The sequence below is a fragment of the Rhinolophus ferrumequinum genome, chromosome 10 (assembly GCF_004115265.2).
Source record: "Rhinolophus ferrumequinum isolate MPI-CBG mRhiFer1 chromosome 10, mRhiFer1_v1.p, whole genome shotgun sequence".
Taxonomy (NCBI): Eukaryota; Metazoa; Chordata; class Mammalia; order Chiroptera; family Rhinolophidae; genus Rhinolophus; species Rhinolophus ferrumequinum.
In genome coordinates, this window is record NC_046293.1 from 55,761,912 (window position 1) to 55,787,609 (window position 25,698).

A 25,698-nucleotide genomic window follows, 5' to 3' on the forward strand; every position below is an offset into this window, starting at 1 on the left:
AATAATTAGACCCCTTCATACAATTGGTGGGAATGTAAAATAGTGCAGCTTCTTGGAAAACAGTTTGGCAGTTCCTTAAAAGGTTAAACACACGCCTAGGTATAACCCAAAAAATTAAAATATATATCCACACTAAAACCTGTACACCGATATTCATAGCTGCATTGTTCATAATAGCCCCAAAGTGTAAACAACCCAAATATCCCTCAACTGATGAATGCATAAATAAAATATTGTAGATACCCATACAATGGCATTTTATTCAGTAATAAAAAGGAATAGAGTACTGATACATTCTATAAAGTGGATGAACCTTGAAAACATTATGCTAGTAAAAGAAGTCACTCACAAAAGACCACATATATTATGCTCCCATTTATGTGAAATGTCCAGAATAGGCAAATCTTTAGAGCTAGAAAGCAGATTAGTGGTTGCCTATGGCTGGGGGAGGGGGGATGGTTGGGGGAAAACGGGTAGTGGCTAGTAAGGAGTATTGGGTTTCTTTTTGGGGTAATTAAAATGTTCTAAATTGATTGTGGTTAATGGTTGCACAACTCTGTGATTTAAATAGCTTTGCATTTATACTTTAAGGGGTTAATTACATGGTATGTAAATTATATCTCAATAAAATTGTTATTTAAAAAAGATGGGGAGCAGAGGAATGAGGCAAAGGCTGGAAGAGGATAGGGGTAGTGTTGACAGAATTTTCTTAAAAATAGGAGATATGGGAGCAAAAATATAAAAGGGAATCATGATGAGTTACTTAATACTTGTTTTCCAAATATATGTGTTCATATTCCTCTCCCTCCCACTCTGATCCTTTTGTTGTTGTGCCTTATGTATTCAGCCTCTGATCCTTTTTTGTTGTTGTTTTCGCTTCCTTTTGGAATGGCCTTTCTGTTCATTTGTTCACTCATCCTACATTCATTAAACAGCTCCTGCATTCTAGGCGTTGGGGTTAAGGCATGATAGTGGCCCTTTAAGAGCTCAGTCAAAACTGTCTTTCAACTACCCTTTAAGTTCAGCTAGAATATTACCTCTTCTATAAAGCTTGTTCAAATCCCTCCACCTCTCAGCCCCAAACGGGACCTTTTTTCTGAGCCTTCATAGTATTTTGTAGTTCATATATGGTATACATAATTTTGCATTGTATGAGAATCATTGAGGCGACTGTCTTATTTCATTGCTGGAGTGTAAACTCTGAAAAGGTTATTCAATTTATTAGTCTCCAAAACACCTGATACAGCACCTTAAGCCTACCTAGTAGATACTTTAAAAATATATCCTAATAAATGTAATTCAGGTAATGTTAGGCGTTAAATTAAGGTTAAACAAAAGAAGGCAGCATTGCGTTCTGTACAAATCATGAGATATGGAGTTAGAGAGATCTGAATTTAAATGTGCTTTTGTCACTTACTAGCTGCGTGACCTACTTCCAAGTTTCTTACGCTCTCTGACCTTGAGTTCTTTATCTTAAAGTACTGATATACTTTACTGGATAATTTTGAGGATCAGTAATATTTATATTTGTAATCACATGTCAGCATGTAAATAGACATATTTCTTTTATCAAAAAAATCCTTTTCTTGATGACACGTCTTACAGCTGCTGCCTCGTTTTTCTTCTCTTTACAGTAATATATCTTGAAAGAGTTGTTTATTCAGGAGTGTATATACTTGGTGTCTTCAGTTTATTTCCTTTCATTATTTTTTCTTTTATTATCTTTAATATATTATTTGATAATACAAAAGAGTACGTGTACTTAGAAAGCATAACATTAAGAGGGAGACCTGTAAACCCATCTTCCAACTCAAGAACTAGAATCATTGCCCATAAATTGCATGTCATTATGAGTTTCTCCCCATCCCATCTCCTACCTCCCCTCTAGAGGTCACACTCTCTTAAATTTTATATTTATCATTCTATTGCTTTTTAAAGAGTATAGTTTAAAGCCATGCTTAATTTGCTTGTTTATATTGTTCTAATATTATAAAACTAATTATTATACTTAACATTATTAGATGAGAAATTTACAGGAGAGAAAAAATGAGGTACAGAGAGTTTGATAATCACATTGTTAGTGAATGGCCCAGCTGAGATTTGAACCCAAATAGTCTGGCTCCTCCTAATCTGTCCTTTCAACCACTACCATATTGCCTTATTGCGATACATAGTCGTTTGGGTTTTTCCCCCACCCAATATTACATTTTCATGATTCATTCATGTTTTATGCAGCTGTGGTTTATTCATTTTTCAATGCCTTATAATATTTCATTTTGTGACTATACCATAATTTATTTATCCATTCTCCTGCCAATGAGCTTTTGGATTGTTTCTAGGCTCGTTAGTTTGTTTTGCTCTTTCTAATATTGCTGCTCTAAACATTCTCACATGTATGGCAACTTTGTGTAAGAATTCTTCTTGGGTTTTTATCTGGAAGTGGGATTGCTGAGTCACAGGTCTGTGAATGTTCACCTTAAAGACATAATGCTAAATTGCTTTCTAAGTGTACCAAACTTGTTTGTCAACAATGTGTAATTTTTACTGTAGATTTACATCTTCCCTACTTGTCGATAATGTCAGATGTCTCTCATTCTTTCTTAAATCCAATCTAATTAGGCTTTTACTCCACCACTCCACCTGCTCTTATAAAGATGTACAATAACTTTCATATTCTTTTTTTAAATTAAATTAAATTTTATTTTTTATTGGGGAATATTGGGGAACACTATGTTTCTCCAGGGTCCATCAGCTCGAAGTAGTTGTCCTTCAATCTAGCTGTGGAGTGGACAGCTCAGCTCCAAGTCCAGTTGCCATTTTCAATCTTTAGTTGCAGAAGGCGCAGCCCACCATCCCATGCAGGAATTGAACCGGCATTGAGAGCCGTTCAACTGAGCCATCCGGCCGCCCCTCCGGAAGCTCAGAGGCAGCTCGTTGTCTTTAATCTAGTTGTGGAGGGTGTAGCTCACTGGCCCATGTGGGAATTGAACCGGCAACCACTGTTGTTCAGAGCTCGCGCTCTAACCAATGGGGTGAGCCATCCGGCTACCCCAGAAGTTTTTATTTTGATATAGTTCAGTTTATCTATTTTTTTCTTTTGTTGCCTATGCTTTTGGTGTCATATCTAAGAAATTGTCAAATCCAATCTCATGAAACTTTTCCCCTGTGTTTTCTTCCAAGAGTTTTATAGTTTTAATTCTTATGTTTAGGTGTTTGATCCATTTTGAGTTAATTTTTGTATATAGTGTAAGGTAAGGGTTCAACTTCATTCTTTTGTGGGTGGATATCCAGTTTTCCTTATATCACTTGTTGAAAAAACTGTTTTTTCCCCCTTGAATGAGGAAACAAACAATTCATAAGTTTTAAATCGGACATCATTCTGAGTTGTGTGATGAAATTGCACACGCTCCAGCTCTGTCCTGCCTGGTACATGAATCATTGCCTTCGTCCAGCATCTCCACGCTGTTTACGCTACTTGGCCGTTAGTCACTCGGTAGGCCTCGGTTATCACATCGACTGTCTCCCTATCACAGTGCTTGTGTTCAAGTAACCCCCGATTTTACTCACTAATGGCCCCAAAGTGCACGAGTAGTGATGCTGGCAATTCAGATTAAGGCAAAGAGAAACCGTAAAGAGCTTCTTTTAAGTGGAAAAGTGAAAGTTGCTCGATTAGTAAGAAAAGAAAAAAAATCGGAGGTTGCTAAGATCTATAGTAAGAATGAATCTTCTATCTGTAAAACTGTGAAGAAGGTAAAAGAAGTTTGTGTCAGTCTTGTTGTCGCACCTCAAACTGCAAAAGTGACAGCCACAGTGAGTGTTAAATGCTTTGTTAAAATGAAAAGAAAAAAAAAAGATGGAAAATGCATTAAATTTGTGGGTGAAGATCTGAACAGAGAACGTGTTCTGATTGATGGCAACATGTTGTGCCAGAAAGCAGTGAGCCTATACAAAGATTGTAGCAAGGGATCCTCTGAAATGAGTGACACCAATCCATTTACTGAAAGTAAGGATTGGTTATACAGATTCAAAAATAGGTTTGGACTGAAAAATAGAAAAATTACTGGAGAAACAGAGAGAGACCACATTCACATAACTTTATTACAGTATATTGTTATAATTATTCTATTACTAGTTATTGTTATTAACCTCTTACTGTGCCTAATTTATAAATTAAACGTTATAATAGGAACGTGTGTATAGAAAAAACAGTATATATAGGGTTTGTACTATCCACAGTTTCAGGCATCCCCTGGGGGTCTTGGAACGTATCTTCTGCAGATAGTGGGGAATTACTGTATTTTCTATTGTTTAATCTTTTAGTTTTACTTTCTGGGATATTTCTTTATCTTGTTTTTCTTCTAGCCCTTCTATGGATATTTTTAATATCTGCTATCATAATTTTAATTTCCAAGAACTTTTTCTTTGTCTTTGTATATTCCTTTTTTATCTAATTTTGTTTTTGCTTCATAGATGAAATATTTTTGTTTAAATTTCTTGAGACTCTCATTCTTACTAAGTTTTCTTCTGTCTTGTCTCTTTTTCTTTTGAGTTCCTTTTTTGGTTTTCTGTTTCTTTTGGTCATTGACTTCAGAGGTTTTCCTTAAATATCTCATGATTTTTGGCTGTTTAAGTGGAAGGCTTTAAAAAAACAGATGGCAGCTCTGTTGGCATGGGAAAACCTTACCAAATGGTGGACTTCACTATAGGTGATCAAGCTGTTGTATAGGGAGAGAGCTGAATGTCATCGTTTATGAAGCTGTTCTATTGGGCTGGTCAGTTGCCCCAAAGGGAAATCCTCTGATCTCTTAAGAGGGTGGGGATGGAGAAATGACTGTGGGTATTACTTCATCCTCATGTTTTCAGTTTAATACTTGTCCCACTCAGCTGTGCTTAGTGGCTATGAATCCAGAGTCCCTCTGCTGCAATCTACCCAAAGAATAAACTAGTTTTCTTCTGGAGGAGGGGTGGAAGTAGGGCAGTTGTAGTCTGATTGTGTGGTTAACAACCCTGTCTTTTTAGGTAGTTGGTGCCTCTAATTTCTGAGCTTTTCTGGAATGTTAGAGGAGAATCACCTTGCTCCTTGTTTTCTTCCTATTAGGTTTTAACTTGCTTTTCTTTTCTAAGTTGTGTATCGTTTATCCATCTGATATCCAGCTTCTAAAACGTTGGGATGTGTTATCTGTTTTCTTTGTCCTGGGAGGTTTATATCTTTTTTATACCTTTATAATAATTTTAGTGGGATTTGGGAGGCTTTAGAGATAATTACATATAAGGAGTGACAATTAAGTTCGGGAACTCATCCTAGAAAAAGTGCTATATACCTCATTGCTGAATATCACTACGGTCACCATCGAAGTACTCCCCTTGGGAAGCTATGCACAGATGACAGCACCTAGTCCACCCTTCAAAGCAATTTTGGACCTCTTTCTGGAACGGCCATCAGAGCTGTAGTCGTATTATACTTGATGTCCTGAATTTCATCAAAATGTCTTCCTTTCAATATTTCCTTTATCTTCAGGTAAAGAAGTCATTGGGGTCCAGGTCAGGTGAGTAGGGAGGGTGTTCCAATACAGTTATTTGTTTACTGCCTAAAAACTCCCTCACAGACAGTGCCTTACGAGCTGGTGCATTTTCGTGATGCAAGAGCTCCTTCGGGACCATTTTAGCACACACCTTTCTCCTGCCAAGATTTTCAGTTAAGATTTTCCCGCTGTTTCTCTATTGATGTTTACTTGGTCTGCTATGCTTCTCACAGTCAGCCAATGATTTTGATGCACAATTTGACGAAGTTTTGCAATTTTTTTTTTTTTTTGCGTTCAGCTACTCTGTGCCTTTTTAATCTATTTACATTTAAAATAATTATTACTATGTAAGAACTTATTATTGCCATCTTGTTAATTGTTTTCTGGCTGTCTTGTAATCCCTTTCTTTCTCTCCACTGTCTTCATTTATGAATTGACAATTTTCCATAGTGGTATTATTGTATTATTGTGTTTTGCTTTATTGTACTTTCCAGATATTGTATTTTTTTAACAAATTGAAGGTTTGTGGCAACCATCCATCAAGCAAATCTATTGGTGCCATTTTTTCCAACAACATTTGCTCACTTCCTGTCTCTGTGTCACACTTTGGTACTTCTTGCAATATTTCAAACCTTTGCATTATTATTATATTTCTTATGGTGATCAGTGATTTTTGATGTTACTATTGTAATTGTTTTGGGGGTGCCACAAACTGTACCCATATAAGACAGCAAACTTAATCAGTAAATGTTATATGTGTTCTGACTTCTCCACCCACCAGCCATTCCCCCATCTCTCTCTCTTTCCCCATCTCTCTCTGGCGTCCCTATTCCCTGAGACACAACAATATTGAAATTAGGCCAATTAATAACTCTACAGTGACCTCAAGTTCAAGTGAAAGGAAGAGTCACACGTCTCTCTCTTTAAATCAGAAGGTAAAAATAATTAAGCTTAGTGAGGAAGGCATGTCAAAAGTTGAAATAGGCTGAAAGCTAGGCCTCTTGCAGCAAACAGTTAGCCAACTTGTGAATGCAAATTAAAAGTACTACTTCAGTGAACACATAAATGATAAGAAACGAAACAGCCTGATTGCTGATATGGAGAAAGTTTTAGTGGTCTGTACAGAAGATTAAACCAACGACAATATTCTCTTAAGCCAAAGCCTAATCTAGAGCAGGCCCTAACTCTTCAATTTTGTGAAGGCTGAGAGAGATGAAAAGCTGTAGAATAAAAGTTTGAAGCTAGTAGAGGTTGGGTTCATGAGGTTTAAAGAAAGAAGCAGTCTCCGTAACATAAAAGTACAAGGTACAGCAGTAGGTGCTGATGTAGAAGCTGCAGCAAGTGATCTGGAGGATGTAGCTAAGATAATTAATTAATGAGGTGGATACACTAAACAACAGATTTTCAATGTAGACAAAACAGCCTTATAGTGGAAGAAGATGCCATCTGGGACTTTCATAGTTAGAGAGAAATTAATGCCTGACTTTAAAGGACAGGCTGACTCTCTTGTTAGGGGCTGATGCACCTGGTGACTTTAAGTTGAAACAAATGCTTATTTACCATTCCCAAAATTTTAGGGCCCTTAAGAAGATTTATGCTAAATCTATTCTGCCTGTGCTCTATAAATGGAACAACAAAGCCTGATGACAGAATATCTGTTTACAACATGGTTTACTGAATATTTTAAGCCCACTGTTGAGACCTACTGCACAGAAAAAAAGATTCCTTTCAAAATATTACTGCTTATTGACAATGCACCTGGTCACCCAAGAGCTCTGATGGAGATGTACAAGGAGATTAATGTTGGTTTCATGGCTACTAACACAACATCCTTCTGCAGTCCATGGGCCAAGGAGTAATTTTGACTTTCAAGTCTTACTATTTAATAGTAAGAAATACATTTTGTAAGCCTATCGTTGCCATCGTTAGTGATTCCTCTGATGGATCTGGGCAAAGTAAATTGAAAACCTGGAAAGGATTGACCATTCTGTATGCCATTAAGAACATTCGTAATTCATGGGAAGAGTCAAAATATCAACATTAATAGGAGTTTGGAAGAAGTTGAATCCAACCCTCACAGATGACTATGAGATGTTTAAGACTTCAGTGGAGGAAGTAACTGCAGATGTGGAAAAAGCAAGAGAACTAGAATTAGAAGTGGAGCCTGAAGATGTGACTGAATTGCTGCAATCTCATGATAAAACTTTAACGGATTTGAAGTTGGATAAGTTCTTACGGATAAGCAAAGAAAGTGGTTTCTTGATATGGAATCTACTCCTGGTGAAGATGCTGTGAAGATTGTTGAAATGACAAAGGCTTTAGAATATTACATAAGTTTAGTTGATTAAGCAGCAGCAGCAGGGTTTGAGAGGATTGACTCCATTTTGAAAGAAGTTCTATTGTGGATAGAATGCCGTCAAGCAGCATTAGAGAAAATCATTGATGAATCATGCTACAGAGAAATCATTCATGAAAGGAGTCAATTGATGCAGCAAACTTCATGTTGTCTTATTTTAAGAAATTGCCATATCCATCCCAACTTTCAGCAACCACCATCCTGATCAGTCAGCAGCCATGAACATCAAGGGAAGAGCCTCTCCCAGCCAAAAGATTATGACACACTGAAGGCTCACATGATGGTTAGCGTTTTTAGCAATAAAGTATTTTTTAATTAAGGTATGTACAGTAGCTTGTTTAGACATAATGCTATTATTGCACACTTAATAGGCTACAGCATAGTGTGAACATAAGTTTTTTTTGTTTGTTTTTTGGGTTTTTTTTTTTAAAGATTTTATTGGGGAAGGGGAACAGGACTTTATTGGGGAACAGTGTGTACTTCCAGGCCTGTTTTCCAAGTCAAGTTGTTGTCCTTTCAATCTTAGTTGTGGAGGGTGCTGTTCAGCTTCAAGTTGTTGTCCTTTCAGTCTTAGTTGTGTTGGGAGTTGAACCGGCAACCTTGTGGTTGAGAGGACGCGCTCCAACCAACTGAGCCACCCGGGAGCTCAGCGGCAGCTCAGCTCAAGGTGCCGTGTTCAATCTTAGTTGCAGGGGGCGCTGCCCACCATCCCTTGAGGGAGTCAAGGAATCGAACTGGCAACCTTGTGGTTGAGAGCCCACTGGCCCATGTGGGAATCCAACCGGCAGCCTTTGGAGTTAGGAGCATGGAGCTCTAACCGCCTGAGCCACTGGGCCGGCCCCCGAACATAAGTTTTATATGCATTTGGGAAACCAAAACGTTTGTGTGACCCACTTTATTGTGATATTAGCTTTATTGTGGTGGTCTAGAACTGCACCATGGTATCTCCGAGGTCTGCCTGTATTGATAAACATGGGGAAATACCTGCTTCAACATATTTAACCCAAGTAAAGATTTTTATTTTGCAATTTGGTAAAGGTCAGAGACATGAAATATAAGAGGCACATTTCACATTAATTAAGATTCTTTGGAGGGAAGATTTCCCCTTTGATAGTCATGGTTCTCTTTTTCTTTTGTTACTAATCCAGTCCCTTATCACCATCACCACCAAAAAGAGAGAGAGAGAGGGAAAAAAAACCTGTAGATGAAAACTAGCATTTTAAAGTAATTCCAAATAGATTTATACTATCAAAAGTTTTAAGCCAAAGGAGAACTGGAATATTACTGTGACGTAGTAAAATGTACTCTATTATCGATAATTATGCAAATTTAGAGTATGATGAACCAAATATAAACAAACACTAGAAGCTTGATTAGAGCATAAGGCTATAAAATATGCCATGAATGAATGGATCCATGTTCCAGCCAGCCTGGTGTTTTGTCTCTAACAAAAGTTCCTAAAAAATGTGTAGCAGGGTCTGGTTGCCTGTCCTCGTATCGGTTATGAAAGATTAGAGATGTTTCACCCCCAATTCCGGGTTTCCTTGACTATAATGTGTCTATTGTTAATTTATTTAAACCTTTAAAACTTGTAAATAACTTATGACTAAACCCCTATTAGTATTACAAAAAATTTTATTTTTTACTACCTCACATGGTAATTAGTATTTCATTTTATTTGTCTAAGTTCACAATAATTTTCAAGCTCTTGCAGGTATTTGCAGCTCTCATATTCTACAGTTTTTTACATAACCTATGTTCAACTCATTTATACTTCATGAATTGCTAAATTTTTATTATTTCCTCTTCATCATTTTTGAATGGAACCTAGATTTTATTAGTCTTGTCTCATTACACAGTTTACTTAAGAGGCATACATTGTGTTCTCTAACATCTGTATGAAAAAAAACATTCCACTGTAACAAAGTAGCTTTTTTTGATACCTTAACTAGCTTATTCTGGCCTCTCATTATTCCTGAAGAATAAGTAGAACAGTTATGTGTTTACGTATTCTATGGCAGAGAGGAATTCCTTTAGTTTTTTTTTTTTTTTTTTTTTAAACTGTCTATTGAGTTCATTGCTGTTAAAGTTTGGAATCATTCTTTCCAAGAGGTCAGGGTCTTCCTTATTCTCCAACATCTAAATATATAATCATTTTGACCTTCTGTTCCTCATGTCTCCCTGCAGCCATATGTGTCATTGTCTCAGCAGATGGCACCACCTAGTCCAAATAACAGTACCCCTAACAGTAACAGTGGGAGCAATGGAAATGACCAGCTGAGCAAAACCAACCTGTACATCCGGGGATTGCAACCAGGCACTACTGACCAGGACCTTGTCAAGTTGTGTCAGTCGTAAGTTGGGGTATGTGTGGGTAGGCTTCCAGGGACAGTACAGATTTGGTGATACTGGCTTTTTGCCATATACTCTTATCCTGAAATGCAATATTATTTTTCTTCTACCCCATAATCATAAGGTTTCTCAACAGCCTCTCTTAAAGAAATTCTACCTGCTACTAATATATGAAACCTTTACGTGTTTCTCTGAGGAAAGCCAGGATAGGGCTGGCCTTTGAAGCTTAGTATATGACTTTGTTTTCAGCAGGTATCTAGAACTGATGGTCTAAGTGGAAAGTTTCCTGTCCTTGTACCTTGATCATAAATCTTCAGCATCTCCAAAGATACTGATTAGAAGGCAGTGAGAGCTGGTAGTGGGAATAGAAGAAAATGCGACTAGCCAATTGAATTGTATAGTTAGGAGATTTTCTGCTGCTAGAGATATTCCCAGTGAACTAGAGGAGTCCTCAAATTAGTGGATAGAGAAGAAGGTAGAGAAAGAAGCTGTCACTCTGCTTTTACCCCCTAAGGATTTCTGGAGTTCTTCAGCCTAGATTCGCGTCATGAGATAGAGATAGCTATTGTGGAATTAGCCCAATAAGAAATGCTGGAAAAATTGCAAAAGTGCAGAAATGCTAGCACCATTCCATTTGGCAGAAAAATGTGTGTTTCAAACAATACAGTCGTGGGGAATAATTAGAGGAAGAAGTCTGGGGGTGGGATGGAGACATTAATGGGGAACAGGGAAATTTAATTTGGGTAAGTGAATGGTAGAAAGAGATAGAAATAGCAACCTTAGACTGTGTAAATTTACCGTGTTTTTAAGCTTTGTTTTGAAGTATAACAAGTGTACACAAAAGTGCAAGAATCATAAGTGTATGTACAACAGTGAATATTCACAAGGTGAAACAGAACATTACCAGCTCTTCAGAACGTTACCCCCTCTCAGGTACTATCTCCTCCCCACCCCCAAAGGCATCTACTTGAATGTTCATGTACATGTCTTTTGTGCATGTGTGTACACATTTACGAGTATGTTGGGTATGTACCTAGGAGTAAAATTTCTGACTCATAGGATATACATTTGTTCAGCTTTTGTAGATGCTACTAAACAATTTTCTGAAGTGGTTAAAGTAATTCCAACTCCCACAACAGTATATGTAAGTTACAGTGTTCCAAATCCTGGAGAGGCAGAATATTTTGCCCCCAAAATGTAGTCATATAAGGCATCAGATGTCCTCTATAAATCCCTTACTCTTCTGACGTAGTAAGTAGTTTGTTTGGTCCACGCAAATCATATGGATTTTTGCTAGCACTAGGCCACACAAACTCAATCTCTAAAGGCTAGGTGTACGTACAAAAGTGGTTCCTTTACTTCAGCTTACTTTATAGAAAGGTGTTTAAATGGAACTTAGTCTAGGACTAGTAATGTTTTGGGGGAATGGGAATTGGCAGAAATGTTGGTTTATCAGGAAAAAGAGTATATCGGTCTAGTTCCTTGATTTCTCTCTTTCTTTTTTAAAAGGTATTTTTTTTTTTTAAAAAAGATTTTATTGGGGAAGGGGAACAGGACTTTATTGGGGAACAGTGTATACTTCCAGGACTTTTTTTTTTTTTCCAAGTCAGGTTGTTGTCCTTTCAATCTTAGTTGTGGAGGGTGCCGTTCAGCTTCAAGTTGTCCTTTCCGTATTAGTTGTGGAGGGTGCAGCTCAGCTCCAGGTCCAGTTGCCGTTACTAGTTGCAGGGGCCACAGCCCACAATCCCTTGTGGGAGTCGAACCGGCAACCTTCTGGTTGAGAGGATGTGCTCCAACCAACTGGGCCATCTGGGAGCTCAGCTGCAGCTCAGCTCAAGGTGCTGTGTTCAATCGGTGCCGTGTTCAATCTTAGTTGCAGTGGGCTCCGCCCCCTATCCCTTGTGGGACTTGAGGAGTTGAACCTGCAGCCATGTGGTTGAGAGCCCACTGGCCCATGTGGGAATCGAACCGGCAGCCTTCGGAGTTAGGAGCATGGAGCTCTAACCGCCTGAGCCACCGGGCTGGCCCTGGTTCCTTGATTTCTGCACCTCGTGTTTCTTGTCCTAAATATGTGCTACAAAAATCCTCTCATTTCACAAGACAGAGAAAAAACTCAATTCTACTTCATTATACTTGTAGACTTTCATTTTGCCCTTTCCAATGGTTGCCTTACCTTCTGCTGTGTCTGAAGGGATGAAAATAGTCAGGGTCAGCATGTAGGATGGAAGTAAGGAGCCCAATACGGGACTATGGAGAAGTAGGAATGAGGCAGGGAAAGAATAGGTGCTACATGAGTTATGATGAAAGGGAGGATGAGAAGAACAGGTGGGTAGAACCCTCTTGAGGCTTTGAGCTGGGAGTTAAACCTTTCTAGAAAGGGTGTTTCATATGCATAGAAGGACTTCTTGCCTTTGTCCCAGTTTTCTCTGTTGGGGAAATAAAAGTTGCTGGATCCGAAACCCTGATGGGCAGGAGGGAGAGGCATGGAGTCTGGGACTGGAACTCCTGGTTTCTTGGAGGGGCTCCTTCTTCCGAGGAGGAAGCAGCAGCAAACCCAGCTGTTGCCAGCTGCTGTGGAAATTCTGAGCTCAAAGTCTCAGGCTGCTCAGACCACAGCAGGCTCCACCCTGGGGCCTTGGGAGGGATAGCAGCATGTGTGTCCTCTGGCCTAGTCTCATGAATCCCTTCCTTTGCCTAAATTTGGGAAAGAATCCAAGTATGTAGCCCTGAAGGGCTGGGGTCACCACATTCAAGTACCATCCCCCCACCCCCCATCCCATTTGAATGTGTTCTTTTCCCAGCCTCTAGGGCATTGCTTAGCTTATTCTCTCTAATTCATTGGGTCGCAGAAGCCCCGCTAAGAAAGTCAGTGAGAGGCCGCCAAGGAGTGAAACAAATACATCAATCACCCTATGTTCTCTAGGGATGAGAGGAGAGGTAGAAAAAATTGCTTGTTTGGGATATTGGTCTCAAATTCAGTCCTTGCCAACTGTTTTCAGTTAAATCTTGTACTTCTGACTTTGTTAGTGATTTCTGTTCTGTCTCTTTAATATTTTCACCCTCCTTGAGTGGAATGTAGCGACTTCTTTCTAGTGCAACACTTCTAATATAATCCCTGACCTGTGATATTCCACTGCTCAACTTTGGGGAACTCTGCTGCTAAAGTATAGTTTTCAAAAAAGTTAAAAAACATGACTCTCATACAAATATAGGTGAGCACATGCCAAAGATTTATTTTACTCATTAATGAAGGAACCAGGAGGATGGTAAAATGGGTTCGAAGAGCATTTGAAGGACTAAGTATTTACAGGTACTGAGAAAATGATGTTGTAATTAGATTGCTAGGTTACATACAAAATTGGTTTATATTCTATAAGAAATAAAAGTTATCTTTTCCATTGTATAGAAATTATATGCATTTCTACTGGTTAGAAATCTACAAGTTAATATGTATTTTCACAAAGTCTGGGCCCTAGTTGGTAGTACAGAGTAAGTCAAACAAAGAAACATCCTGCTAGATAATGAAATATACCTTAAATGGGCCCATTAAACTATGTTCCAGAATGACATTGAAAGGATGTACAGTCCTCATGTTGCCTTATCACCAAGTTTTAGATAATTCCCTTAACACTGCTGTTGTGCTGGTCTTGTGCCCACTCTCCTCCGAACACACTCAAATCTTGACCATGAAAAATAGAAGTCTTAGAATACAGTAAAGCAAGAGAGAGAAATTTGCAGTAGATTAAAATTGAGGTCCCTTGAATACAATAACAATAATAGCAGCTCAGAATTTTCCAGTGTTTGCCATGTGGTAGATATTAGTGCTTCATATTCATAAACTCATTTCATATTCCCAACAATCCTGTCTCTTTTACATTTGATGAGACTGAGGCACAGAAAGGTTGTCCAAGATCCCACATAACTACAAAGTGGCAGAACCAGGATTGGAACAAAAGCAGTTTGACTCAGGTTGACCTGCAATCAGGGGTGCAGCAGAGGAGTAGGGAATGAAGTGTCTGTAGGTTTGTCATAGGAGGAATGGTATTTGTCCTAAAGAAGATAAGTAATATGAAGGATTATTTTTAGTCCTCAAGGAATTCCAGCCTGAGCTCTGCTCTTACACACTGTGCTAGGTGGACATCGCCAAGCTGTATTCCCCAAAAGACAGTAGTCTCTTTCCAAGTGGTATCTGTTTTGGTTGGAGAAGAAGAGAAATATATGTTGGTATTGTAAGGACTACTACAGTTACCTTATTTCTTGTAGGTACCTTCGGGGAATACGTTTCTATGATAAGTGTGACATTTAAATTCAATTCTTCTTTGTCTTTATTAAAGTTTGAATAGGATCAATTGTCCTAGTGGGAGTGGAGAAAGGACATGGATTCATCCAGATGTCTCAGTCTCTGTCCTTTTCTAAATCCCTGCCCCAAGGTCATCACTTTATGTTTCCTTCTCCCTTAGATATGGCAAGATTGTCTCCACTAAAGCCATCCTGGATAAGACTACAAACAAATGCAAAGGTGAGAATACCTGCGCTTGCTGATGGAGAGCAGCTGTGAGTGAGGCCATCCCTTGTCTCTCTCTGCCCTTTACCGCTGAAAGGCCAGAGAGGAGTCTCTAATGTTTTCAGGCCTAGCAGATATTTAGATTCTTTAGTGACCAGATAACTAGAGCTGAAAATGCTATTTTGGGGACCCAAAGCTAGAAACCCGCACAGAGAGTCTTTGAGTCCTTTGGGCTTACTTTAGACCTCATGCTTCCCTGGATTGGATGGTGGATATGGGTACGTGAGGTTATCTCTCCTTAGGAAAGCATTGTAAATTCTTTTTGGTGGTGGTGGGGGGATGATTTGGTAGTATTATTTTGTGAGGATGAATATTTTGTTGGGGTTTTGAGCAGTTCTAGGAGGGGGTAGAAAGTAGAAGGAGGGGAAAGGTATGTAGGTTGGGGTGGGGAGGGGCTTCTTCCAGCAGGTGTCTGGTTACCTGCAATGGAAAGGCTGTGCTCCCTACATGCCTAACATTTCTACATTTCTGGGGAGTGGCTAGAAAAGAGGAAGGGGTTCTTCTAGAATTGGGGGGAGGCTGTGGTTTTATGAGAAGAGCCAAGTTCCTGAAACCTCAGATTTCTTAAGGGGGAGGGAGAAAGGCAAGGACAACACAACCACCTCGTTACCCGTGGCATTCTTAGCTGTAAAGGAGACCAAATCTCACAGGGTTTGAGGGGCACATGGGTAACTACCTGAAACATCTAACTTCTCTTTTCTCCCTATCACTTCTATCATGCGGATTATAACTCCTCTTCTGTCTCCTGCAAAGCTGGGCCTCCTACCTCCCTTACACTCCCACCCCCTAGTGATGCTGTTTCCCTGTTCCAGGCTATGGCTTTGTGGACTTTGACAGTCCTTCAGCTGCACAGAAAGCTGTAACAGCCCTGAAAGCCAGTGGTGTACAGGCACAGATGGCAAAGGTAAGGGTACTACCCCTTGTCTATTCCTCCGAGGGGTTGGGCCAGTTCAAGGCCCCCAGAAGGTTTAAGAACCATGAAGTTGACGGGCAAGGGCCATCTGCGGGGCGTGGTGACTATGTCTGGATAAAGACAGTCTGGGCCGGGACCCCAGTGAGCACCCCTTGGCGGCTGGAGGAAGATGGTGTTCAGAGTCTATGTCAAGGAGCTCTGTCAGCTCTTTTCTTCTCATCAAGTATTATAAGCAGGCAAGAAGGTCAATAGACTTCTCCCCTTGCCCCTGCTGTTTCCCCTTCCCCACCCTGGCCTCTCACTTCCATACCAGGCAGCCGCTGGTAGTTTTGCAACATTCTCTGAAGAAGCCAGCTGTGCATCCCAGACGTTCAGAACGATGCTCTGCAGCTCCCAACACTGTCCCCTGGGGCTGGGGTGGTGGGGGGGCGGGGAAGAGGGAAGCCACAGCCAGGAAGGAGACTGTCTCTCCTTCTCAGCTCTGTCTCGAGCTTTCATTTTGATCTAGACAGCTAGGAAACTAGAGGCTTTTCTCTCCCTTCTTCTCTTAGGAGGGAATTGTCCCCTTGCTTTTCTGAAGTCATTGTGAATACTCTGTGTAGAGCAATGAGGCAGGTCTATCAGCCACCTTTTCTTTAACAGTTAAAGAAAATGGAAGGCCTAAAGGGAAAGGCAGAGAGCGATTAAGGTTGCTGGTGACCCACAGTCTAGAGCAGAGTGACTGCTTATAAAATTCTTATAACTACAGCTGTGGGACGTTATAGCCATTGTGTACATTCTGCCCACTGGAAGGGCTCTCCCACTGCTTCTTTCTGAAGAAAAGCCCTCTGGCAGTAGAGTGTAGGAGTCTTTAGAGTTCCTATGAGACTAGAACTTTCAGGGCTCCGTAGTGACCCAGTGAGCTATACATGTGTCCCTGAGTGCAGCCCCCAGCACACTGCCTTCCCTTTCCCCTTCTCCCTCTTCCTGCTTTTCCTCCATCAGGGAGTGAACAGGCATTCCTACACAGAGGAGTCTGCTGTGGCCGGAAGAGGGGGGTAGGGAGGATTACTCAAAACAATCCAGCCAGGGAACCAGGCAGTCCAAGAGAATCCAGCCTCTGGGACAGGCTGTTGCAGGGAGGGGGCAGGGCTGCGCTGCCTAGTTCTTAAAGAGACAGGCAAAAACTTTACCAATGACTTGTATTGTGGGCTTGTACAGCACGAGTAATAGGAAATCTGCTTTTTTTTTTTTTTTTTTTTTTTTTTTTTTTTTGCCAGGATTCAATATACAACCCATGGTAGTGGGACTAGGTGTTACAAATAGTTGTTAAGATTCTCTTTGTTTATGTGGCACCCTTCCTACTATATCTTTTCTGAAATATCGTTTTGTGGATGAGGGCTGAAGGTGGGAGACGGATAACAGATGTGAGCTTCATTTTCTCACTTTTATTTCCATAGCAACAGGAGCAGGACCCCACAAATTTATACATATCAAACCTCCCACTGTCAATGGATGAGCAAGAACTGGAGGGAATGTTGAAGCCCTTTGGCCAGGTTATCTCCACTCGAATCCTTCGAGACACCAGTGGGACGAGCAGAGGGGTTGGCTTTGCAAGGTGAGTGGTTCCAGGAATAGAAAATGAGGTTAATAAAGAATGTCACTTAGTCACCAAAAAAATCCATGCCCCCCCCACAAAGGGGCCAAACTAGTACTTAGCCAGAAGTACTTGATGGTAAATCAAAAGTTCACTTAATTATAGGTCCCCATACTTAACATGTGCCCCCAAATCTTTTTTCTTTCCCCACTAATTCCTGCTACTCTAACCTTTCCTTTGATCCAGACCCAATCAGAATAAAATAATTCCATATCTTATAGTTTACTGAGTAGTTTCTGATCCTATTATTTGATTTAATTATTACAACAACACTGTGCAATAAATATTAATTCTTCATTTGATTGATAAGGAGACAAAATTTCCCAGTATGAAGTGTTTTGCCCGAGGTGTCACAGGAGTGGGTGGTAGAGCAGAGCCCTAATCCTTCTGGCTTCAAGATCAGTTAGGACGAAGTGGAAGTTTTGGTCTACATTTTCAGATCTGTTGAGAAACTTAGATTCTAGCACCAACTTGGCCACTAACTGCCCACGTGGTATCAGACCTTTATGAGCCTGGGTTTACTCTGTGAAGTAGAGATTGATTTAGATGAGTGATTTTCTAGAGCTGCACAGCTCTCTGGGGTGCCCTCTTCCGAGCTTAGGTGTCACTGTAGAGCCGCAGCTTCCTCTAGCCCACTTAAGAAATGTTTCTGCTTTTATTTATCTTAAGATTTTGTTTGAAAGGGGATTCTGTTGCCTTTTTGTAAAGTTTGAAAACTACTAGTCTAAATGATCTGAAGATCCCTTTTTGTTTTAAATATCTTGTCTGATCCAAGAACACTGTCTTACTTGGAATGTTTTAGACCTTGGGAAGAGGAAAGGGCTTCTCTAGCCAACTCAATCTTGGTAGCACCACCTGCTGGCAATCCCACGGATAACTAAGGGGAGTTCCTAGGCTTGTGGTCATCGGACTTTTTTTTCTCCCGCACTCTCTTCAAGCAGAGGTTCCTAACCTTTTTCAGATCATGGCACCATAGTTGTCTTGTTAAATTTTTGCCCTAAAAAAAACAAAATGCTTAACAGTTCAATTTATTAAGTAATTAAATGGTCTAAAGAACTCAAAAAGTGTTCATATCTTAATTTTGTAGCTATTTGAAAAAATACATTGAAAGAGAAAATATGTTTATTTCATCCTTAAATAACTAATGGATGTGTACCTGTTCGACACTGTACAACTTCTCAAACCTTGGAATCAGATCGGACATTTACACCCTCATTTCCTGTTACACATTGATTTTCTTATGGTACTTGCTTTTGTCGTAAGGGTGATTGGCTGTTGAAATGGTGAACTATTTAGAGTTAGTTGTACACACAGTATGCAGCAGATGTTACTGTATTTTCTTCAGAAAGTTAAAATGCCCTTACTGTGCCTCTCTGAGTTCATGGAAGTGGCCCTGGGTGTCTTAGAACCCATTTTGGGAATGGTGGCTTTGAAGACTTGAAAAACTATTAAAACCCATTAATAACTACAAATGTTATTAATGTTTCTACATTAATAACTACAAATTTTCTTCATAAATTTAGATTCTTGCTACGTGTGATTTCCAACAAATTTTAAACTTGATGTTTTATTTATTTTTATTAGTTTCAGGTGTACAAAGCAATGTGATAGTTAGACCTTTACACCTGTCACAAAGTGATACCTCCCAATCTGTTACCCCTCTGACATCGTATATAGCTTAAACGTATTTTAAATCAAGCTGTCATATCGTTTTTAAATGTATCCAAATGAAATCTAAACAGGGCAATGTGGTAGAAGAGAGAAAAGGTGATCAAATATGTGGTGATGGAAGGAGAACTGACTCTGGGTGGTGAATATACAATGCAATATATAGATGATTTATTATAGAAATGTACACTTGAAACCTATATAATTTTACTAACCAGTGTCACCCCAATAAATTTAATTTTTTTAAAATCTGTAAAAAAAATCTAAATGTCATAGCAATTTGATTAACAAAATCATCCATTTTGAAAATACATAAGGCATTTCTTTTTTTAGTAGTCATAACTCTTACATCTTTTTACCGTGTTCCTTTTTTCCTTCCTGATCTTGTATTTCCATTCCATTTTCCTACAGAATTATATTCTAGTGTAAAATATTTTTATAGTTGAAAGTCTTTTTATGGATGATTCTGTCATACTTCTCTGCAATAAAAATGTGTATGTAAATTAAATTTTTTTCCAGTGGCCATGAAAATTCTCTTTATAATTATTAGTTCACAGTTGCCCCAAACAACATAAATATATTAAAATGTTGGTACAAAATTATTTTATTAAAGTAAATTTTATTGAAAATGCTTCTCCTATGACATGGAAAAGTTTTATTTTATTTAGATTTTTCTAATTAGGTTATGTAGCCATCAGTGAATATCGTGTATTGCTGTAACAAGACAGGGTTTAATATCAGTTCTGTTCCTGTTTTTGTTTTCATGTGGAGAAACCTTGTTCACATAAATAAGTAAATGGGAATGGAAAGAGTTTTGTTAAAATAGGAATTCTTTGAATTCCGTCTGGATCATATGCCAAGAACCAGGATGATCTTTCTTCAAAACTGAGTGTTTTTATGTGTCAGTTGACAACTTGTGAGTCCTCCAACTTCTGTCGGGAGGAAGAATTGGCAGCATTTGTAACTCAGTCATCACTGCCTCGTGTTGAGTTTGGGAAGAGCGTGAAGCAAATTGAGGAGTGGTTGTCAGAGGGGTCTTAGCCTTGATCATTAGTGATTGTGAGCGATCCCTCAGGTCGATCATTTTTAGGAAAGAGTTTATGAAGAAGTTGTGGTTCTGAAAGCAAGTCTCTTAAAACTCTGCATGTCTTTTGAAAGATTAAGGAATAGGAGTAACCCAACTAAAGACTTCTGTTCTAGGATACCTCACGTGTGGTTTTCTCTAAAAGGTTCCATTTGAGTTTTTTTTTTTTTTGGTGAACGCCTTCACAGGAGTGGCTTATATTTTTAGTGGTTATTGGCATAGAAACTATACTGAGACTTGCTTTGAATATGGAAAGAGGGGAAGATACTGTACCTTCTATGATGTAGACCCTTACAATTTTTTTTTTTTAAGATTTTATTGGGGAAGGGGAACAGGACTTTATTGGGGAACAGTGTGTACTTCCAGGCCTGTTTTCCAAGTCAAGTTGTTGTCCTTTCAGTCTTAGTTGTGGAGGGCGCAGCTCAGCTCCAGGTCCAGTTGCCGTTGCTAGTTGCAGGGGGCACAGCCCACCATCCCTTGCGGGAGTCGAACCGGCAACCTTGTGGTTCAGAGGATGCACTCCAACCAACTGAGCCATCCGGGAGCTCAGTGGCAGCTCAGCTCAAGGTGCCGTGTTCAATCTTAGTTGCAGGGGGCGGAGCCCACCATCCCTTGAGGGAATCGAGGAATTGAACTGGCAACCTTTGTGGTTGAGAGCCCGTGCTCCAACCAACTGAGCCATCCGGGAGGCAGCTCAGCTCAAGGTGCCGTGTTCAATCTTAGCTGCAGGGCGCGGAGCCCACCATCGAGGAATTGAACTGGCAACCTTGTGGTTGAGAGCCTACTGGCCCATGTGGGAATCGAACCCGCAGCCTTCGGAGTTAGGAGCATGGAGCTCTAACCGCCTGAGCCATCGGGCCGGCCCTAGACCCTTACAATTTTTAGAACACATTTATATAGATTATTTCATTTGATTTATACAATCCTATGTAGTAGGGTAGATGTATAATTTCTCTAAAGCAGAAATGAGGAATGGGTCCAAAGGGTTTTTGTGCATGTCCTGACTCAGAGCTTTTGGATGGTGAACAGGCTCTGGAGTCGAAATTTTATGATTCCTTATTCAGCCCTCTTTCGCTCACAAGGTACTTTAACTCAGTAGTTAGCAACATTGTTTTTTCTATCACTATGGACCATAAAACCCTCTCTTATTATTGTTTCCTCCTACAGACTCATGAAATCTTAATGATGTTATCAGTAGTTAATGAGACCTTGATTAATAACCAAAAAACCAAATATTGGCAAATTCTTAGCTTGTGTAGTTTTGTCAAATTAGAGGAACAATGTCCATTAGGAATTTTGTAATAAAAGTAATGATAACAGCCTCTATTAATTGTATTCTTAGTTATGAACCAGACACAATACTAGGCCCATCTATCAGTATCTCCTTTGGAATACATGTTCATAGCTCAAAGGCCTCCATTGTTCCTTTCAGGAGCCCTACCGGAGCCAGCTGAGAAAACCTTCATTAGAAGCTGGGTTTGCCACTTCAGGAGACCTTGAATTTGTGTGGAGGAAACTCTGTTTCTATAGACACAACTTTTAGAGCATTTGTGGGGCTGGGAAATTAGAGCTTTCTTTTTGAATGTAGGGAGAGCACAGATCCTGGAGAAGCTAGAGCCTAACCCCTCTTGTGCTCCTTAGGATGGAGTCCACAGAGAAGTGTGAAGCCATCATCACCCACTTTAATGGAAAATATATTAAGACACCCCCTGGAGTACCAGGTGAGGCATCTGGGAACCAGGCTGAGGGCCACAGGCTGTTACTGCCAGTGAAGGTTCTGGAGGAGTTTTGCATGAGTGTGAGCGGGCTAAGTGAGGTGGGACTCAGCTGCCCGTCTGCTTTCTCTCTTGGCAGCCCCATCTGATCCATTGCTTTGCAAATTTGCTGATGGTGGTCCAAAGAAGCGACAGAACCAAGGAAAATTTGTGCAAAATGGACGGGCTTGGCCAAGGAATGGAGACATGGTAAGAGGACCTCTAAGGAAACAGGAGTACTGAGGATATTAAATGGAATGGAAACGACCATGGCCTGATTTCTGTGAGCTTAGGTGGCAAGCTTGAGAGCTATAGTTTATAACTGAGAGATACTGGCTACTTAACATGCTGTTCAGTGTGGGTCTTGAGTGGGGTTTTGCAGTGTGAAGAACCAGAAAATCTCTGGAACAGCTTGTCTAGACTTCACTTTAATCAGTTGAACCAAATACATCCTCAGCCTTGACATTTCTGGGCTTGTTCCTCTTCTCACCCAAGGGCTCACAATATGTACACTGTGTTCTTTCTTTATAGGGTGGTATGGCCTTGACCTATGACCCAGCCACAGCTCTTCAGAATGGGTAAGGGTGTTGATATAATCAGGTCACTTGAAAATGACAACAGCCTGTGTCCAGGCACTTGGATGTTTCATCTTGATTTTTAAACAGCACTTAGCGGCAAGTGGCTATGTCTATGTGACTCCTCACTGACGAGGTTCCTTCCTACAGGTTTTACCCAGCTCCTTATAACATCACTCCCAACAGGATGCTCGCTCAGTCTGCACTCTCCCCATATCTTCCATCTCCTGTGTCTTCATATCAGGTATGTTCATGCCCGAGAAAGGGTGTCATTATGTTCTGGGTGAAGGAATATAAGGTTGGAAAGTACTTGTTTTTTTGTTTTTCCTTTATACATGTTACACACAAATAATTTTATATAAAAGCATAACATGTGATCACATTACATATGTATAGACTGTTGTGGTAACATCCTCTTATTCTCTGTTCATCACCCCCACAAGTAAATCCATGTTAATTGCATAGTATTTTTCCGCATTTTTCTTCATGTGCATATACCCATACGAATAGGGTTTTTGGAAGTCATTGTTAATTTTACAAAAATTTGACCATATTAAATGTATTTTCATACTTTCCTCGTCTCATTTAATAGTATTTTAAACCAGTGATTCTCAAAGTGCCGTCCTTGGGCCAGCAGTTTATCAGCATCACCTGGGAACTTTTAGAAACACAAATTCTTGGACTCCATCGCAGATCTACGGAATGAGACACCTTGTTGATGGGTCCCAACAATCTGAGTTTTAATGACCTTCAGGGGATTCTTATACAGCTTAATGTTGAGATCCTCTGTTTAATTATTTCCTTATTTTAATAGTTACATTATATTTCATGCAGCAAATACACCAGAATTCTTCAGCTGTACCCCAATGAAGGGCATTCACTTGGATTTCAGTGTTTTTCTCGTACAAATAATGTTCTAGTAAACGCCCTGGTGATTCTTTCCTTATATGTGAGTGCTTTTATTTCTGGGAGCTGGAGTCCGAGGAGTGGGCTGGCTACGTTGAATAATTTGTGGACTTTCAGGTGTTTTTTTTTTTAAAGTTTACTGGGGTGACAACTGTTAGTACAGTTACATAGATTTCAGGTTACAATTCTGTATTACATCATCTATAAATCCCATTGTGTGATCACCACCCAGAGTCAGTTCTCCTTCCATCACCATATATTTGAGACTTTCAGTTTTATAGATGTTACCAGATTGCTTTTCACAAAGGAGGTGTCCAGCCTGAGAACACCCATTTCCCTCCAGCCATAGGTGATGCTGCTCTTTTTACATTTGTCCTATTAAATGGTTGTAAAGTACATTATGACTTTAATTTGCACTTCCCTGACTGCGGGGTAAATTTAAGCATTTTTTAATGTTTGTATATTTTGATTTGGTATTCTCTGATTGCTCTTTGTATGCTTGGCCCATTTTTCTGTTTGGTTATTTGTTCTTTTCCCATCAACTTACAAAAAAATATTTCTATGTTAGAAGTGTTAATCCTCTGAATGTTATCTTTGCTACAAATATTTTTTTCCAGATTTAATTTTTGTCCATTGACTCTGTGGCCCTCAGACTTTAGCTGTACATCAGAATCACTTGGAGAGCTTATTAAACCTAGGTTACTGGGCAGCACACCAAGACCTTCTGATTCAGTAAGTCTAGGGTGGGAAGCAAGAATTTGTATTTTTCACAATTGCCCAGATGCTGCTGCTGCTACTGCTGCTAGTCAAAGGACCCTACTTTGGGAATCATCATTTTTTGTCATACAAAAATTAAAAATTTGTATATAGTTAAATACATCTGCTTTTTCATGTATGGATTTTTAATTTCTTGCCTTAATTCAAAAGGTTTTCCCCTTATGTTGTACACGTCGTCTCCAAGATTTATTTCATTTTTTTACATGTAAATGTGTAATCATCAGGAATTTATTTTTGTATATGGTAGAAAACAGGGGTACTATTGTATTTTCTTTTTTTTATTTTTTATTTTATTGGGGAATATTGGGGAACAGTGTGTTTTTCCAGGACCCATCAGCACAATGTCAAATCGTTATTTTCAATCTAGTTGTGGAGGGTGCAGCTCACTGGTCCCTGTGGGAATTGAACCGGCGACCTTGGTGTTACTATGAACACTGTGCTCTAACCACTGAGCAATCCGGCCGCCCATGTATTTTCTTTCAAAATGTTAACCAGTTGCCCTAGCACTAAATTATTAAGTAATCCATTCTTTTCCCACTGAATTGAAATGCCACCTTTGTCATATAATAAATACTGGAATTTTTTTTTTGTATTCATTCTCTCCCTATGATCATTGTTTCTGTTCCTATTCCAATAATATATTGATTTGACTACAGTTGCTTTCATAATGTGTTCTAATATTTGATAAGACAAAACCCTCTTTCTTTTTCATCCTTTTCTTTGCTATTTTTTGGCATATATTCTTCTATAAAGTTGATGGTGATTTTATATAATTTTTAAAAATCTGTGAGGATTTTAATTGGAATTACATTAAAGCTATATACTAGTTTAAGAGAATTGACATTTTTAAAAGTACTAACCTTTTCACCTAAGATATGGTATTTCTTTCCATGTTTTAAAATCTTCTTTTATGTCCTTCAATAAAACTGTGTTCCCACGAAAATAAGACCTAGCCGGACAATCAGCTCTAATGTGTCTTTTGGAGCAAAAATTAATATAAGCCCTGGTCTTATTTTACTATAATATAAGACCAGGTCTTATATAATATAATATAATATAATATAATATAACATGATATAAGTAATATAATATAATACCGGGTCTTATATTAATTTTTTGCTCCAAAAGACGCATTAGAGCTAGGTCTTATTTTCGGGGAAACACGAGATTTTAGTTTTGTTTATGTAGGTTCTTATGCTTTTCTTGTTGAATACCGGGGATGCCAAAAAAATGTATACACATGACTTGTATTCATCTTTTGTTATTGGTATATAGTGAGTGTTACAATTTTAATACACTTTTTTCCTTTCTTAAAATGTGTATACATTTTTTGGCACCCTCTGTATATTCCTAAGTGTTCTATAATTTTTATAAACATTTCTAGATACACTCGTTGATACATTGAAAAAAAGCTACTGATTTATGTTTATCTATTTAGTGTGCAGCTGACTTACCAAATCCTCTTATTATTTACTTTTTTTTTTTTACTTGAGTCTCTTAGGTTTTCTAGGTATACAATATTATCAGTGCAAATAATAGTTTCTCTTCCTTTCCAATTTTATGGCAATTGTATTCTTATTTAATTATATTT

At 39.1% G+C, this 25,698-nt stretch overlaps 1 protein-coding gene across 2 annotated transcripts in view; it reads left to right on the top strand.

The window, feature by feature from the left end:
* RBMS2 (RNA binding motif single stranded interacting protein 2) overlaps positions 1 to 25,698 on the top strand; it is a 40,520-nt gene that overhangs the window by 8,805 nt on the left and 6,017 nt on the right. For both annotated transcript variants that reach the window (XM_033117298.1, XM_033117297.1), the window contains exons 3-10: positions 10,066 to 10,232; positions 14,691 to 14,749; positions 15,607 to 15,698; positions 17,147 to 17,304; positions 21,737 to 21,816; positions 21,950 to 22,059; positions 22,381 to 22,427; positions 22,575 to 22,668. In XM_033117298.1, coding sequence (XP_032973189.1) covers positions 10,090 to 10,232; positions 14,691 to 14,749; positions 15,607 to 15,698; positions 17,147 to 17,304; positions 21,737 to 21,816; positions 21,950 to 22,059; positions 22,381 to 22,427; positions 22,575 to 22,668 — 783 coding nt within the window. In that variant the 5' untranslated portion in view covers positions 10,066 to 10,089. The remainder of the gene's footprint in view (positions 1 to 10,065; positions 10,233 to 14,690; positions 14,750 to 15,606; positions 15,699 to 17,146; positions 17,305 to 21,736; positions 21,817 to 21,949; positions 22,060 to 22,380; positions 22,428 to 22,574; positions 22,669 to 25,698) is intronic.